The sequence below is a fragment of the Equus quagga genome, chromosome 10, assembly GCF_021613505.1.
Source record: "Equus quagga isolate Etosha38 chromosome 10, UCLA_HA_Equagga_1.0, whole genome shotgun sequence".
Taxonomy (NCBI): domain Eukaryota; kingdom Metazoa; phylum Chordata; class Mammalia; order Perissodactyla; family Equidae; genus Equus; species Equus quagga.
The window spans coordinates 105,743,629-105,760,049 of NC_060276.1; the positions used below are offsets into that span (position 1 = coordinate 105,743,629).

The 16,421-nt window shown below is 40.9% G+C and overlaps 1 protein-coding gene across 1 annotated transcript in view; it reads right to left on the minus strand.

Annotated features, from left to right (window-relative positions):
* The window catches only part of PHEX (phosphate regulating endopeptidase X-linked), a 196,510-nt gene that overhangs the window by 156,717 nt on the left and 23,372 nt on the right, over positions 1-16,421 (minus strand). Inside the window, exons 4-5 of the mRNA XM_046672703.1 lie at positions 1,771-1,857; positions 494-720 (exon numbers count right to left, since the gene is read on the minus strand). Coding sequence (XP_046528659.1) covers positions 494-720; positions 1,771-1,857 — 314 coding nt within the window. The remainder of the gene's footprint in view (positions 1-493; positions 721-1,770; positions 1,858-16,421) is intronic.

Genomic DNA, 16,421 nt, shown 5'->3' on the forward strand with positions numbered 1-16,421 from the left:
ACAGAAAATGCAACCAAGCACTTAGAACAGAACAGGTTTTGCTTTATCTTTTGAAAGGAAGGAAGAGAGATTCAGACTGAACCTGACAATGAAATTTTAGGCATGTATGCAAGATATTAGTGAAAGGGGAACAAGAAATAATGACATGTTTTGTCTCCTTTGTCAGGGAAATGAGGTGAGAAGAGCAGAGCTCAGAAAGTCTTTGCAACTCTCTCCCACTGGAATTTAGGGGTGCCACACATGCTCTGACTAGATACGTGAGGGCCAGATCACAGATCACTTGAAATTCACTCGCCAGCTTCCTGAAAGGCTGACAAAACTGGTTTGTTAATGGATTTACATTCTGCAAATCTAGGAGGGGGTAGTATTCCAGATTCTAATATTTAAGAGAATTTTACCTTATTATTTTATTTAGGTAGTATGCGTCTCTTTCACTTCAGCCAACAGGCTAACCTTGGACTGAACAAACAGGATGAACAATTCCTCACTATACCTTCAAGATGTGTTCATTGGATGCCTTGTCATCAGGGGACACATACAAACGGATGAACACAGAATTGCTGTATTGACCACGAAAGGTTGCAAGTGTCTGCAGAAGGCTGAACTTTCTCTCTGACCAAACCCCTTCAGGACCAATATTAGATTCGAGCACAGGCCAGCGAAAAGGTGAATGCCGCAGGATGTGTAGCAACGGCTTAGCATCTGCTTTTTCAATCGCTTCTGAAAGGGAGCAAATATGAAGGGAGAGTTAGAATTGTAAACCGGATCACCAAACTAGAATGCAAGTGTATGTTCTCAAAAGAAAATTCCCACAAGGCCCCAACTTAACATTCAGCTGTTAGGGAAAGGTGGAGTGGATTGAGCATAACCACAGAGACAGAATGACCTATGACTCACACTTCAATGTGACTGTCTAAACCTGAAGTTCTTGCCAGGAGAGCTGACTAGGGAATCTGATAGATATTCCCCACAATAAAAGATGGGCTCACCAACATCAACTCCAGCCAATGAGCGACATTAGACTGGTAATATTCTGGGAGACTAAGGAACAATCCTAACTAAAGGAAACTGCTCAATAAAACCAATCACTCTGCAATAAAAGTGAATTAATGCTTCAGACTCTTTCACCGTCCTTTACTGCCCTCTTCTAGCTCACCAAACAATGCCCCAAACCCTACACAAGTTAACACGCTTCCCAAAGGCACTGGCTTCTTCCTGCAATTGCCCTGAGAAAACAGATCAGGTAAAATGGCAAGTGTCTCTTTAATTCCAATCAGACCCAAGACGCTGAGACAGGCCAAAGGCACCCAACAAAGATATCTGTTAGGCTGACAGAGAAGCAGAAGGAGCTTAGCCCACCCAGAAATCTGGAATTCTCTAGGTCCCAGTAGGTTCTATGGGACACAGCAACATTCCCAAGTGCCCTCCCTCCCAGGTTCCTTCTCAGACCAGACCTGGCCTCTGGATTTTGGTTTCTGCACCACATACAGTGGGGTTTGCCCTTCTGACCCTACCGAAGTTTCTCATGGAGTAACTGATACCCAAAGAATCCAAGTCATAGAAATAAGATTATTTTCTAATTTTCTCCATCAAGCCAGCAACAGAACATTAAGACAGGGCTAATCAAAATCCAGTCTTGGAAAATTGTTCCTTTCCTTGAACAACACCTTTAAACATTAATTCTTAGTAGTTCTCTTTTTCCCTTAAACAATATCTTTAAACATTATGAGAACTCTAAAGAATAACAGAGGTAAATATTTTATTACTCACTCTCATTCATGCAAGATGAATAAAGGATTTTGGCTTTCTGTATGGCTTCAGTATCTCGCCTTCTGCTGATTGATTTCTCCAAAAGTGCTAGGAACATTAAGAAAGGAGTCATTAGTATCCACCCACTCATGGTGCTGAGTTGGAGGTCATTTGATAATCACAGCTCTGGCCTCCAGAAAATAAAGTGTAAAGACAGACAACCCTGGAAAAGACACATCTATAAAAGATATGCAGACAGCAGAACCGCAGACAGCAAGAACCAAGTTTCTTGAGGTTCAAATAAAAAAAAATTAACATTCTCTTCTCCAAGGTTCTCCTAATTCACAGAAATCAAAAGTTCAATTTCCAACTGAGACCAGACCTTCTGCAGGGGTTAATGTTTTCTGACACCTACACAAAAAGAAACAGAATTCATTTATTCAAGAACCAAAAATAACTGGATTCTGTTCCTTGTTTCTGCACCAAGTAATATTCTCAACAGAGGCAATTTCATCAGGGTCGGGTTTCTTAAGATTTCTTCACAGCCCAGCCTCTCAGGGAGGTCACCTGGAAGAAATTTCCCATTAGAAGTTTTATTCAATGTTGCATAAACATGCTGTGGACATGGAAGAAGTTGTTTAGACAGGAAATGGGGAGACAAGATTGGAAAGCCTATCCAAATTGCCTGAAAACTTGCCCATTTACACATGCGAAGTCCTGGCCATTTAAATGAGGCCACATGTATAAAATGGCTGCCAGCATAGACATAAGCCCACCTGGAAAATGATTTTTGATTTATAAAATCACTGATGCTGTTGTCTGAAGGTGGAAAACAACAGTTGTCACTATTTCAGTAAATGAGACAGGCCAAGACTCAAGTTCTCCCCAAAAGAGAACATCCTGGATGTACTTGAGAGTTTCAATTTACCAACAAGAAGCCAAGATGAAGAAGCCCTGTGTAGCACCATGGCACTGCCTACAACAGGTTATGTCAAACTGCTGCCGTTGAGGCATTTCACATTTATTTCTGAAACAACCTAGCAGCCTCCAAGTGACAGTACAACAGATGCTCCTACAGTACTCTCAATAGCTTCAAGACACGATATAGAGTGCCAATCAAAATAATAAATAATTAGGGGCTGGCCCCGTGGCCGAGTGGTTAAGTTCGCGCGCTCCGCTGCAGGCGGCCCAGTGTTTCGTTGGTTCGAATCCTGGGCGCGGACATGGCACTGCTCATCAAACCATGCTGAGGCAGCGTCCCACATGCCACAACTAGAAGGACCCACAACGAAGACTATACAACTATGTACTAGGGGGCTTTTGGGAGAAAAAGGAAAAAAAAATAAAATCTTTAAAATAATAAATAATTACATAGTCCCTGAAGAGGAATCTACTTCTAAACTAGAAGTTCTACATTTTAAAAAAATGCAACCCAGAGCTCCTGTCTAGTTTTTTATAAGCACCTGTACATCAAACAAGTCCATATAACTGGAGAGATTCAAGTAAAATAAATTAAGCTGAGTTGGATGTGGGCATTTTCAATTATTTTAACTTGTTTGGTGTTTCTTTCTCGTGTATTATCATCACAATAAAAGCAGGATACCTAGCCCCAAGGATAATGAAGAGAGATTGTTTTTGTTTAATAAACAGAACACTCTAAAACCATACCCACATATATTTCTATTCAAATCAGATCATGTGCCTTCCCACCATATTGCTTCCACAGTCATTAGACTGTCTGGGAGACACATTTGGAAATAAATAATCCAAATTTCATTTAGCAATGTGATGTTATTCCAATGCTATAAACACTCCACAGGCTGCAAACATGAAGGTCCGGTAGATGAAAAACAAGCCAAACAACTGAAGTACTAAATATGTACCTGAGTGTACACCCAAGGCACTCTGTATACCATGAGAAGGGAAAAAGAGGACATGCTAAGAAAGGCAATCCCAAAACCCTAACCATGCACAAATATCAATAATTTGTGTATGTTAAAATCCCGGTTTCTGTACCAGAATTTGGCTTTTAAAACAAATTCAGCTATGACCAGTTCCTTGTCATTCCCTTTCCCTTCTCCTCTCCTCCTCTCCATACTCAAGCAGGCAGGAGAGCATTGATATGCAGACAGCGATGTGGCAATCAGTTGGCAGCATCCATTTTATGTACCTCTGTATTTGAATTAGTGGTTACAGGAATAAAATCTAGACTGGAGAGTCATTAATGAGCAGAAAACAAAGCCTGCCTATCAAAGGCAATTACTCAGGTTATTAAAATGTCCCTCAAGCACTGAGAAGGGCTCATGGGTCACCCATACAAGGGCATTCCCATCAGAATTTGTGTTGTCTCTTGGAAGATTGCTCAATCCCCCCACCCCAATCCAGGTATTCCCAACCATCTTACAACAGAAAGGGAAAACTCCAGTTCATAAAAACCTGTAGTGCAACAAACCTCAGACTTTAAAATTGGTTTCTAAGTGCTTCTAATCATCAAATTTGAACATCATATACATTATACAAGTATTTTTTCGTCTTATTATGCTCAAATAAAATTGGTTTTACCAAAACAAAAAGGCAACACAATAGACACATCAAGGGGGTGGGCTTTCATTCACAAAGATGTGGGTTCCAATTGCAGCTTGCTGTTACTTTCTAGCTGGAACTTGAAGTTCTCTCTATGCCTTAGTTTCTTCATCTGTAAATCTGGATAATAATAGCGCCTACCTCACAGGGTTGTGGTGAGGGTCAAACGTTTTAATGCACAGAAAGTCCCTACCTCAATGCCCGGAGACATGATAAATGATCCACCAATGGTTCTTAAACAGGATTACAGGCTGAGTCAGCCATACACAAAATTGTAAGGTAATCAAGCTTGTTTTTTTTTTTTTTTGAGGAAGATTAGCCCTGAGCTAACATCTGCCGCCAATCCTCCTCTTTTTGCTGAGGAAGACTGGCCCTGAGCTAACATCCGTGCCCATCTTCCTCTATTTTATATGTGGGACACCTACCATAGTATGGCTTGCCAAGTGGTGCCATGTCCATAGCCGAGATCCGAACTGGTGAACCCCGGGCCGCCGAAGCGGAACGTGCAAACTTAACCACTGTGCCACCGGGCCGGCCCCCCTCAAGCTTGTTTCTAGTGCTTCCTCCATAAATGTTTTTTTCCTCATCCTTTCTCAGGATATTGGTAGCCAAACGCCTTATGCTAACCCAAGACATTGCCACTCTGCGTGTAGGTCTATTTCATAAATTGGACCTGCCCTAGTCACCCTGCAAAGCCCCATGCTCTCAACATTTCCTCTGCTTCCATAGCAGAGGCAATGCTCCATGATGAGAGATATTTTGCAGTCAGTGTTAACTTCTGAAAATATTTTGCTCATATTCCTCATCCTGGACAAGAAGGCATTTTCCTTTTTTATGTAAACTTTTTCAATGAAATTATTACACACATGCAGAAAAGTACACCATTCATAATTTGAAGGATTTTCACAATGTAAACACACCCACAAAACCAACATTATGACCAGAACCCCAGAAGCCCCTAGTGCTCCTTTCCAGTGACTACCTCCAATCAAGACAACCAACATCCTCTTCTGTGAAGCACTTACTCAAGTGTGTTTCCAATATTTCTATGGGGTAATCTACCTTTTTCTCACTGATTTGCAGAAGTTCTCTATATATTCTACACACAAGTCTTTTGTTGAATATTTGTATTGCAAAATCTTCTCCCATTCCATAGACTCCATTTTCTTAATGATATGCAATAAACCAAAATTCTTTATTCTAATGTAGCCCAATTTGCCCACTTTTTTCAGTCTATGGCTAGCATATTTCGTATCCTATTCAGCACACCTTTGCCTGCCCTGAAGTCATGAAGACAGACTCTTACGTTTTCCTCTGGAATCTTTATTGTTTCACATTTAGATCTACAGTCCATGTAGAATTTATTTTTGCCTGTGGTGTGGACAGCTATGCCTTTGTAACACAAGCCTGGCCTCATAGGGATGAATCACATGAGAATTTTAATAAGGAAGGTATTTTTGGTCATTGGGCCTCAAATGTTATGACCAAAAAATACTTTTAGTGCATAAAATTGGCATTAACGATGGCTACTCTCCATTAGATCGAGTACTCTTTGGGGCAGGGGCTGACCACATTCATCTCTGAACACCCAGGGCCTAGCGCCTGGCGTGGCTGGTGCACAGTGCACATTTGTTGAGTAGAATTTCTGACAAAGAAAGTCTGCGAGAGTTTTTTTCATCTAACTAAAAAGGAACTGTAAGCAGTTGGACTGACTTCTTTTATAATATCTTTTTATAATCAGCAATGCCCTGATTATGCTAACATTCATAACCTCCATTTCTCACATTCCAGTTCCTATATAATTAAATCCAAGACTTCATTTGTTTTCATGAACACTGGTTTTTAAGATACCTAAGTTTTATTTTACCAATGGTCTCAGCTTAATCATCCACTTCCACTTCTCTGCTCTTCTATACTGGGGGAGAAATACTAAGTTGGCATTCGACTTCCTTTAAGCTCAGAAGCTAGACAGAACTCTCGATTCTACTCACTCAATTCACTTCTGCTCAGACAGGGCCTTTACTGAGAGCTCTGGAACAGGAAGAGGGAATTCCGAAGGAAGAAGGACAAGACTCCTGAGGACTCGGCAGTCCGCTGATAAGTCAAGAGCTCACAACAGTCACATGCAGTTCAGGCCAGCCAACTGAAGTTCCTGCAATATTTAGGATCTTCCCAACTAATACTGTTTTCAAAACTGCAAATGCACAAAATTTTAGGCCTGTGAGCAAATACCTACCAAGAACCTTGGTGTTAAGCTGACGTCATTTGAAGGAGATGGCTCACTCGAGAGCATAGGAATTCTTTCAAAACACATTCCTTTAATGGGTATAGAGTTTCAGTTTTGCAAGATGAAAAAGTCATAGAGATTGGTTGCACAACAATGTGAATATACTTAACACTACTGACTGTATACTTAGAAATAGTTAAGATGGAAATTTTATGTGTTTTTCACAACTACAAATTTTTTTTAAATTCATTTTTTAAAAAATAGTCCTTTGTGTTCTTTCTCCCTACACCCTGCAATCCTTCTATGTGCCTGTTCTAAAGGGACTCCTCTAGCTACTTGCTAAGAGAGCAAGGAGGAATGCCGGAGCTGTCTGCCTGATGTGCTTCATGGAAACGGCAACCGCATTCTAAAGGCGCCACATCAAATGCCATCAAGGTGAATCTCAGTTTCACGTACATTATGCCAACATTTCTCCCTTAGAAATTAAGGGGCGTGTCCTCTTAATTCTAATGAGAGAAAAAGCACAAAATATCAAAACTTTGGAAAACCAAATCTACATTTTAAGGAAAGGTATGCCCTTCCACACCTATGTAATGAACAAAATGTTCTCTAGTTGTATATTTTTCAAACCTATCATATCATGGCCTGGTTTCTCCTTCGATGGTACTTAAAAATCACCTTCGATGGTCCATGGCTGAACGTCGTCTCTAATCTTACTATTTTTAGTCCTTGTTGATTTTCCAGGCTACAGACTTCAATTTGGTTTCCAGGCTCCTCAGTTTATTTACCATACTGAGAAATTTCATTTTTCTAACTCCCACTCCATGGGTATTAAACTCTTATGCAGTTAGAACTGAAGACTCTAAATCAGCTTGCAAAGCCCGTTGTTATTCTCATTAAAAAATAAAATTCAAGTGAACTAAGTCATGGTCTGTGGATCCCATAACCCTCACGTTTTCACACAAATTGTGCGACATTCAACTCTGCAGTGCCTCAGCCGCACAGCCGGTCAAGCATGGGATTAACTGAGGCTGTTTGACATACTGAAAAGACAATAAGAGCCAACATTTCTCATTCTTCTGGAAAACTCCCACCTAAATACAGGGAGAGAAACTGTCAGAATTCTTTTCTCTGTTCATATTTTATGACCATCTTATAAATGATAATTGTTGGTTGGCATCAGCTTAAGAAAAAAGGGCAGAGATTATTTTAGGGGCATTAAAAACCTCTAACTCATCAACCTAAATCATGGGTTACCAAATAACATAAAAATACCCCCTTTTAACACAAAAGACCTCTTTGTCCACAATGAAATCCATTTTGTAAAACTGCCAGACACTACAAAAGTCTAATAGAAGGTAACTCTTACGTTATGTTCATTTATAAGTGAATTTATAAGGATTACACTTATCAGGGTTACACTTCAAAATAATTTGAATTAAATTTTAACATTACTCTTTGATAGCATAGCATTACAATGAATCTGCCAATATGATATTTTAACTCATAAAAAGTAGCTTTCCTATTTAGATAATTTGTATCTTAGCAGATAATTCAATATAAGGCCTATGCTGAACTTAAAGTCATTAAAATCCATCTTCAGGGTTTTTTCCTACAGTAAAAACTCTAATTACGTTTTTCTCCTGCCTCCCATTTCTACTGTCTTGACATGACAAGGAAAAGGCCATGTACAGTTACATACCCCCTGCAGTGGTCTTTCCTGAGCAGTCCTGAGACATCCAAGGACACAATGGTGACAGCATTCATGTATTAAGCACCTGCCCTGTGTCAGGTGTATTATACACGACCTCAATTAATCCCCCACCAACACTAAGAGGCATGTATCATTAACCTCATTCTACAGGGGAGAAAACTCTAAGAATTTGTCCAAGGAAACTCAGCTATAAGAATTGAGCTTGGATTTGGACCCAGGTCTCTGACTCTTGCTCATTTGACCCCCAGGTAAAATTCCGCAAGCTGCTTTCCTGTGTGAGAACAAGGCCCCCAAGAGGCTAAGCTAGAGGCAGCAATGCCCTCGTGGACTTTCTTGACAGATCTCTCAATCATAACTGGAAGAAAGGCCTTCCCTGGTTACACTGAGACTTGTTTTTGCAGTGGTGGAATGACTCTGTGCTGAGCCATCTACCCCCTTTGCCTTGTCACCCTATGTGTGACCAGGGACACACACTCCTGAGACACCTAGCCAGAGGTGGGAGGCCTGGTGAGGTTAGAGCAGAACAAAGTTAACTGGTCCCTAAGTTTTGACTTCACATCATGCCCTAGTCCAAAGTAGGGCATGTCTAAACAAACTTGAGCGTGTATCAGTATCATAGGAAGGGCTTGTTAAAAAGTGTTATGTCCTTCCGCCAGAGTGTCTGATTCAGAAGGACTTGGGTGGGGCCCAGGAATTTGCATTTCTAACAAATTCCCAGGTAATGCTAATGCTGTGGGTTGAAGGAACACACTTGGAGAACCACTACTTTAAACCAACAGCATTCACCTGCCCTCCTTCTTTTCCCCCAACTTTACTGAGGTATAGCCGACAATTATCACCAGTCCTTCTTGATGTCTGTGATCCCAGGACACATCATCAGCCCACATTCCACCCCCCCCACCTTCCCCACCCTACCCAAAGTCAAATAAGGAGCTTCTGTCCTTTCTTTGCTGATTTCCTCACTCTGCAGCTCCATTTTAATTCAATGTCAACATTCTTCAAGGAGAGCACTACTCTGTTTTGTTCTGGAAACACTCTCCTTGCATTTGCCCATTTCCATCTAAGTTAATTCCTCAGTTCTGCAAAATCCAGCTTTAAGAAGTTTCTTTCTTCAAGGTGAAATGCAATAAGGGTTTGAGGTGAGGGTCCATTCACTGGTTCAAGAGAAAAACAAACCAGCGCTATGCCGGAAGACTTCCAAAGTGAAAAACAACACAAGGCAGCTATTTTCAACTCCAGTTTATACCACAGCCTACAGGGAGGAAGAGTGGGATAAATACTGCATCCCCGAAATCCTAAAAAATCTGAGCTCCAGACTTCACGATTCCTCCCCTCATCTACGACAGCGACATCAAAACACTGTAAACATAGGTTTAAAAAGCCACTTCCCAACTAACCCCTGTTTTCACTCCCACCTTCCATGAGGAGGTGAGAGCAGCAGAGGTTCTATTCCTGGCTGTTCAAAACACAGTGTGTGGTCCCATGGAGGCTGTCCCTCTAAAATTGGGTTTCTGACAGTGAGGGGTTAGGAGCTGGGCTCACTTTCCTTCTCTAACCCGAACCCTCTCCTCCCAAACAGGGGAAGCAGTAGCACCTTTGGCACAAGCAGAGACACAAAGGGGCAAAAGGACGGTGGGACGAGAGCCAACTCCCGTACCCATTGGCTGCTGCTGCAGCTTCCCTACTGGATACTGCAGGGTGATTAGGGGTCCTTGGTAAAGTACCTTCCCAAGTTCAAAGAAACCAGGAGCTACAGAGAAGAGACAATGACCCTTCATCGAACCTGAGGAGAAAAAGAGAGAAAAGGATACCCAATAATGCTTGAGGTTTTCTGTAACAAGCAAGACAAACTCTATCTTCCTCTGCATCCCAAGCTAGAAGACAGATCAGCATGATGTGGCCTTCTGAACTGGTCTCCATACATCAACACCCTCCTCTGAGCCATTCTCCACACACAGCCAGTGTGCTCTGGTAAAATGCATCACTCATCATGCCCCTTGACATGACAGTTACAAATGGCTTCCCATTGCCCAAGGACAGAGGCTAAAATCTTTATACGGCCTACAAGGTCTGCACGCTCTGGCCCCTCCTTTCTCTTCTGTTTTGTCTTTTTTCCCTTTTCCATTCCAACTCTGAGCTCCAATCGCACTGGGCTCTTGGGTTTCCTCAAAGGCACCAGCTAGAAAGGGCCTCTCTCATGCAGCTCTTTCTGCCTGGGTTAAAATTGGAGACATCTGAAACGTTAGACCCATAATCTGTGGGGGACAAATTATACGGCTGGACTGGTTTTGGCAAGTCACATAATTTCCTTGACCTTCGCTTCCTCAGATGTAGGGCAAAGACAGAAATAAACAATGATGGCCGACATCACAGAATTAAGAGTGAGGAACCATAGAAATAACAAATGATTTACTAAAGGAATAAAATTAGTAACAAGAAATGCTTGGGCAAGTGAAGGTATGAATTCAGAATAGACAGCAGGTAGCAGAAGCAGTCGAATGTAGAGCTTAATCTAAACAGCCACTATAGGACATCTCTGGCTAGTGACACAGGCAAACTTGTAAGTATACTAACACATATTTGCGAGTGTTTTCCTCTCTCATAAGTATCAGTTCCAACACCTATCTTAACTGTTGATGAAAATAAAATTCTATTCTCATTTTTTAAATTAAAAGGTTTATGCATGTTTTAAAAAGTATCTCTCACTGCGCAAATATCAACACCAATGAGGCTTTCCAAACAAACATATCTTGTTTGTGACAAGCTATTATCCAACCAGCAAATAATTAATTTTCCTGTTATGGGTAGTGCCTTTTTACATGGAATGTTCTCTTGACACTTTCAAGCAAATAGTCCGTCATTACTAATTCATTAAGCATTCACATAGATGCTATTAATCACAATGAACTAATGTGGTATTAATGGGTAGGTTATTAATCTGCAATTACATGCAGATTTCCTAATAAATTCAAGCTGCCCAAGTTTTTTTGAGGAGGAAGGCAAGGGAAAACAAAATGAACACATCTTTCAGAAAACAAATTAAGGGGAAGAAATAATTCTCCCTTCTTGTTTTCTTTTTATTCTAAGAAATCTTTGTATTTACCTAGTACAATGACACTTGCAATATATAGGTTTTCATCAAAGCGACAACATGAATGGAGGAAAAACTAAGCTGCCCATGCATCCTGGTCAGGTGCTGAATTTCTTCAGTGACATACCGTGTCCTTAGATGCAGTAAAGCCGGGCTACTCATTGTGTGGTCCCCAGAAGAGCAGTGTGGGCACCACCTGAAAACTTGCCAGAAACATAGACTCTCAGGTCCCTTCTCAGATCTACTGAATCAGAATCTGCATTTTAACAACATTCCCAGATGCTTCGTGTACACATTAAAGGTTGGGAAGAATGGCATTAAAGTTTTGTAGCTGCAAATTGGAGTGAAAGAAGGAATCGGGGAAGTGTTGCAAGGCTAGGTCTGCTGAGGAGGGAACAGCCCGCAAATGCCGCTGAAATTGTTGAAAGCACAGAAACAAGGCAGATTGTGACAAGCAGTGGGGGAGCCTGCATTATTGGAAATACAATTTATATATCATATTTCATCAATTCTAAGAAGCCCATTTTTTTCACATGTTAACATCTCTGAAATTGGAATCCATCTTAAAACTGTCAGCCAGGCACAGTCACGATGTAGTTGCCTTTGCCTGCCCATGCGTGAACTTGATCTAGCAGTTCTTACAGTCGGCCCTTCAAATGAGTTGGTTGCATGGCTAGTAAACTGTCACTTACAATGTCTTCAGAGAGATTTCACTACGATTTGGCAACGAAATGAAAACTTCCTGCATATCCAAAAAGGCAATCTTGGAGGAAAATCCCTGAGACAATGGGAGCACTTTTTTAGAGAAATGCTGAATCACTGCTGTTGTTGATGGAAAGAGTACAATGTTTTGTGAGAAAACAAAAGCACTGATGATTTGAAATCAAAAAGACTGCAAAGAAGTTTTAGGAACAACCACTCCTTCTGCTTGCGATTTCCTTTTTTAATTAATGCCAAGGAGTAACATATGATAAAAATTAATGTCTAAGTCTAAAAGAACTCTTTCAACAAACATAAAAATATCAAGTGATAAGAAAGCATTGTGTAACAGCTTAGTCTTAGCATACATGAAACAACAGTGCATCTTACAGTTGACAGTATTTTTGATTTGATGAAATATGGCACTAATTTAGTTAAGGCTATGGAAGACTCAGCGGTGTTTCTGTGTTCTCTTGCTTAATTTTAAGTCAAATAAATATAACCCAAAAAGTTGCATATAACTATAGTGTTACCACTACAGAAGACCCAGTATTTTTCATTCTGGGAAATAACAAATGTGTCTGGAATATTAAAGCTGTGTTTGGATTTAAATAAAAGAAATATGAAAATTATTCCAAATGACTTCAAAAGTACTTTAAGGACAAGTGAACCTCCAGTGAGTTGAGACATTTTAACTCCTGAATATTAGGTTTCACATCCAGGTCTCAGGGGCAAAAATACAAGTTTGGCCAAGTGGGAAGGCAGGCGTGAGGCCTCTGGTGAGAGCAGCTTCACGGGCATCCTGCCACACCATGGGCTGTGCAGCCTTTAGACCTCAGCCAGAGCCACAATTGCCTCCTTTCCTCACCCAGCACTTCCCATGCATCCCCACTAGACATGTTTCATTCTGGCAACGACCTACAGCTTTCAAACCCCAACTTCCTCTTCTCCACAGCTCCTAAGTTCCAGACTGACACCAACACCTTTGACCTCAACTAAAATAACAGAATTTTACATCTTAATTTACCTGCACTGGTATGTATCCAGAACAGCGTGTAGATCAAGGGGGAAAAAAGAAATCTCACTTTTTTTCTCACTTTCTTCCAGAACTTGGCCAAAATGTTGGGAAATATAAATTGAGAGAAATTAATAAATTACTTAGGGCATTGCCTGGCATTCTTTAATGTCAACTAGCAAAGCATACTGCCAGAGTGGTTATTTTGAATGGTTCTCATTTCAGAAAACTCACAGAACCCTCTCCAATGGACACTGGCTACAGTTCTCTACTTGCTTAGTTTGGACATGACCCTTGAGTAATTTATAAATAAATTTATAAATCTATAAATGGAGACATTTATAGATTACTAGCTGTGTGAATATGGGTGAGTTACTTAACCTCTCTAAACCTCAGCTTTCACAACTGTAAAATGGGATAACACCACCTTCCTAGTTTTCAGGGCTTTTACCAAGCACTAAGGATCAAACCATCTAAATCCTAATCCTAGTTCCATCGCCTATTCACTGTGTGATCTTGGACTGGCTATTGTACTGCTCGGTGCCTTTGTTCCCCCATTTGTAAAATGAGGATAAATCTTATAGGCTTGTTGGGAGTTCAGTTTTAGAGAGTTCAACAAATGGTAACGAAGGGTATTATTAAATAAGGTCACCTCTATAATGCCTGGCCTGTTAGGCCCTTCTCTGTGTGATGTACTCACACGAATTTTTTCTGAAATCTGTTAAAGGCTCACTTCACAGTAATGAGTAGAAATAACTCCCATTCGGAGTAAGTTGGGATAGAAATGGGGATGTTGCAACATTGTAAAGATGCTGGACCCATCCATACCTTCAAGTCCTAATCGAAAGGTTCTCAAAATTGAAGATGACTGAGCAGCTGAAGCCATCTCATCAGGGAGTTTGGAAACGCAAGGGTGAAATTAACAACTCAGTTTACCCAAGCACTTTTGTGTACAACCAGCTTTTTAATTTTTCTAGTGCCTGAGTTTTGCCATTGACCAATTAGGAGTACAGTAAAGGTAAGTGACTGACCCATTTCTCTAAGACGAAGGTTTCAAGGCCCAGGAAATCTGAGTCATCTGCTTCTGCTGTGAAATCTGGATGACCCTTAGAAGTTCCTGCAAAAATCCCATATTCTCAGCTCCGTTATTATTCCGGCTTCTGGCAAGCAACAGCAGGAACACGTGGGGACTTGGAGGAATTTCAGGAATCGTTACTACTGAAGCTCACGCGGGTACGCCTCCAAACCGTTACCACGCAAGCCAGCTAGGATTTTTCTTCCCTGCCCAAACAGTCATGTCTTTCAGGAAGTGGCTTTTCAAAAATATGCGACCCTTCCAAACAACTGCAAAGCAAACTACGCTTATACACACCAACCTTGCAAAACAGGGCCTGGGTGTGGGCAGGTTGAGGAGTGTCACTGTGGGTGTATATATGTCTTTCTCAGGATGCACATATCCTGCGTCATTAGTCATGCCAAAGAACTTATATTTAGTCAAAAGAAACTAAATTTAGTTGACAATTTTCTAAAGTAAAATGTTTCTTTCTTCCTACAACATTCAAGCTAACTTGCAGGCAACTTTTCATAACGTGTTGCAATATTTACACTACAAAAATGCCCCCTCATCTGCTTTTCCACTCCTTTTTTCAGTCAATATTCCCATGCACAGCATTTCCAGGCTGTTGCTCCACTTCTCAGAAACCTCAGCATTCCCTGCTGTGAGTCAAAAATCTCACAAATGGATTCCGACATCCTTCATCCGCCCATCTCGCTCCTGTCATCTCTCACCAACAGCCCCGTTCATGCCTTCCTTCCAACAAAGCCAGGTTATACTAATTCGGTCTTCTCCTTAGAACTTCATTCACAGCACCTCCATATTTACAGTCCCTCTCTACCCTGACCCTTCCAAGTCCAACCAAGAGTCCCTGTCTTCAAGATCAGATGGCAAGCGAGCTCCTTCATACATCGCATAATATGTATTTATGAATAAAGACTCTACTTTGTATATTACTATTTTCAATCATTTGCACTGTTTGTAAATATTTCTAACTACACCACAACAAAAGCTGTATCATCTCTAGTTGGGCATTGACCTTTAACTCTCTGCTTTCATAATAGGCAGGTAGCAACACTCAGTAATTTCATCTATAAATATATTTATTCCGTGCCATAGGTAATCCCACAAAGCCTGCACTTAATCAGTTCAAGGCTTGGCATTGGCACAAATCTCCAAACACAAATCTCGGGTTTCATCTAACATCCTTATAAACACATATTCACTGTCAGTAACGTGCTCATTACCCAGGGATTCTAGACAGCAGACATTCAAAGATTTGGGTATGCGAGGTCCCATGCGGCCATGTAATAGCCAACTCTACTCAAAACACCTGAATTAGGATGCTCCGAAAGGCTGGAGTTAAATAAAACTACACCTTCTTGAGGCCTGTCCCAGCAATCTTTACAGAGACAGGGGTTCTTAATCGTTTCTGTGCCATTCATCCCATGGGCAGGCTCTTAAACCTACAGATCATTCTCAAAATAACGTTTATGCGTGCTTAAGAAACATACGTTTACAACAGAAATCAGTGATTCTGAAACACAGTTAACAAAACAGTTGTTTTATTGTTTGACATCATGTGTGTTACTTCATTAACTCATTAAATAATAAGATCTAGCGTGGGGTCTAGCCACTACCATGATTTTGATGTGGTGATGTACGTAGATAATATTTCAAGATGCCTGCAACATCTGTATCAAGATAGAAAAATAACGATGATTCCCATTGGTAATAAAGTCATGGCTAATAACATCAGAGTTTGTTGCCTAGGTTCATAACTAAAGAAAATGCTAGAGTTCTGTCAGAGGTTAGTGAAAGTAAAAGTGCTTATTTTCCCATTCAAGTCCCTGAATTCTATCCACAGCCCTTTTGAGGGGCTGTGGCCCCGAGTTAAGGATCCCCTAGGGACGAGGGAAAGAAAAGAGAGAAGGGAAATTCGTATAAACAAACAAAGCAATGACATCTAGAGGATCAAGAGCGGCCGAAGATGACATTTTTCCCTTATTTTCACCAATTCCCCTTTCCTCCTCTCTCTCTCCCTGCAAGAGTGATTTAAAACTCATGTTCCCCAAATACCTATTCTCCCCAAACTGTTCCAGAAAATTGAGAAAGATGGAGAACTCCCTAACACATTCTATGAAGCCAACATCACTCTGATCCCCAAACCTGACAAGGACAACACAAAGAAGGAGAACTACAGGCCGATATCACTGATGAACATAGATGCAAAAATCCTCAACAAAATTTTGGCAAACCGATTACAGCAATACATCAAAAAGATTATAC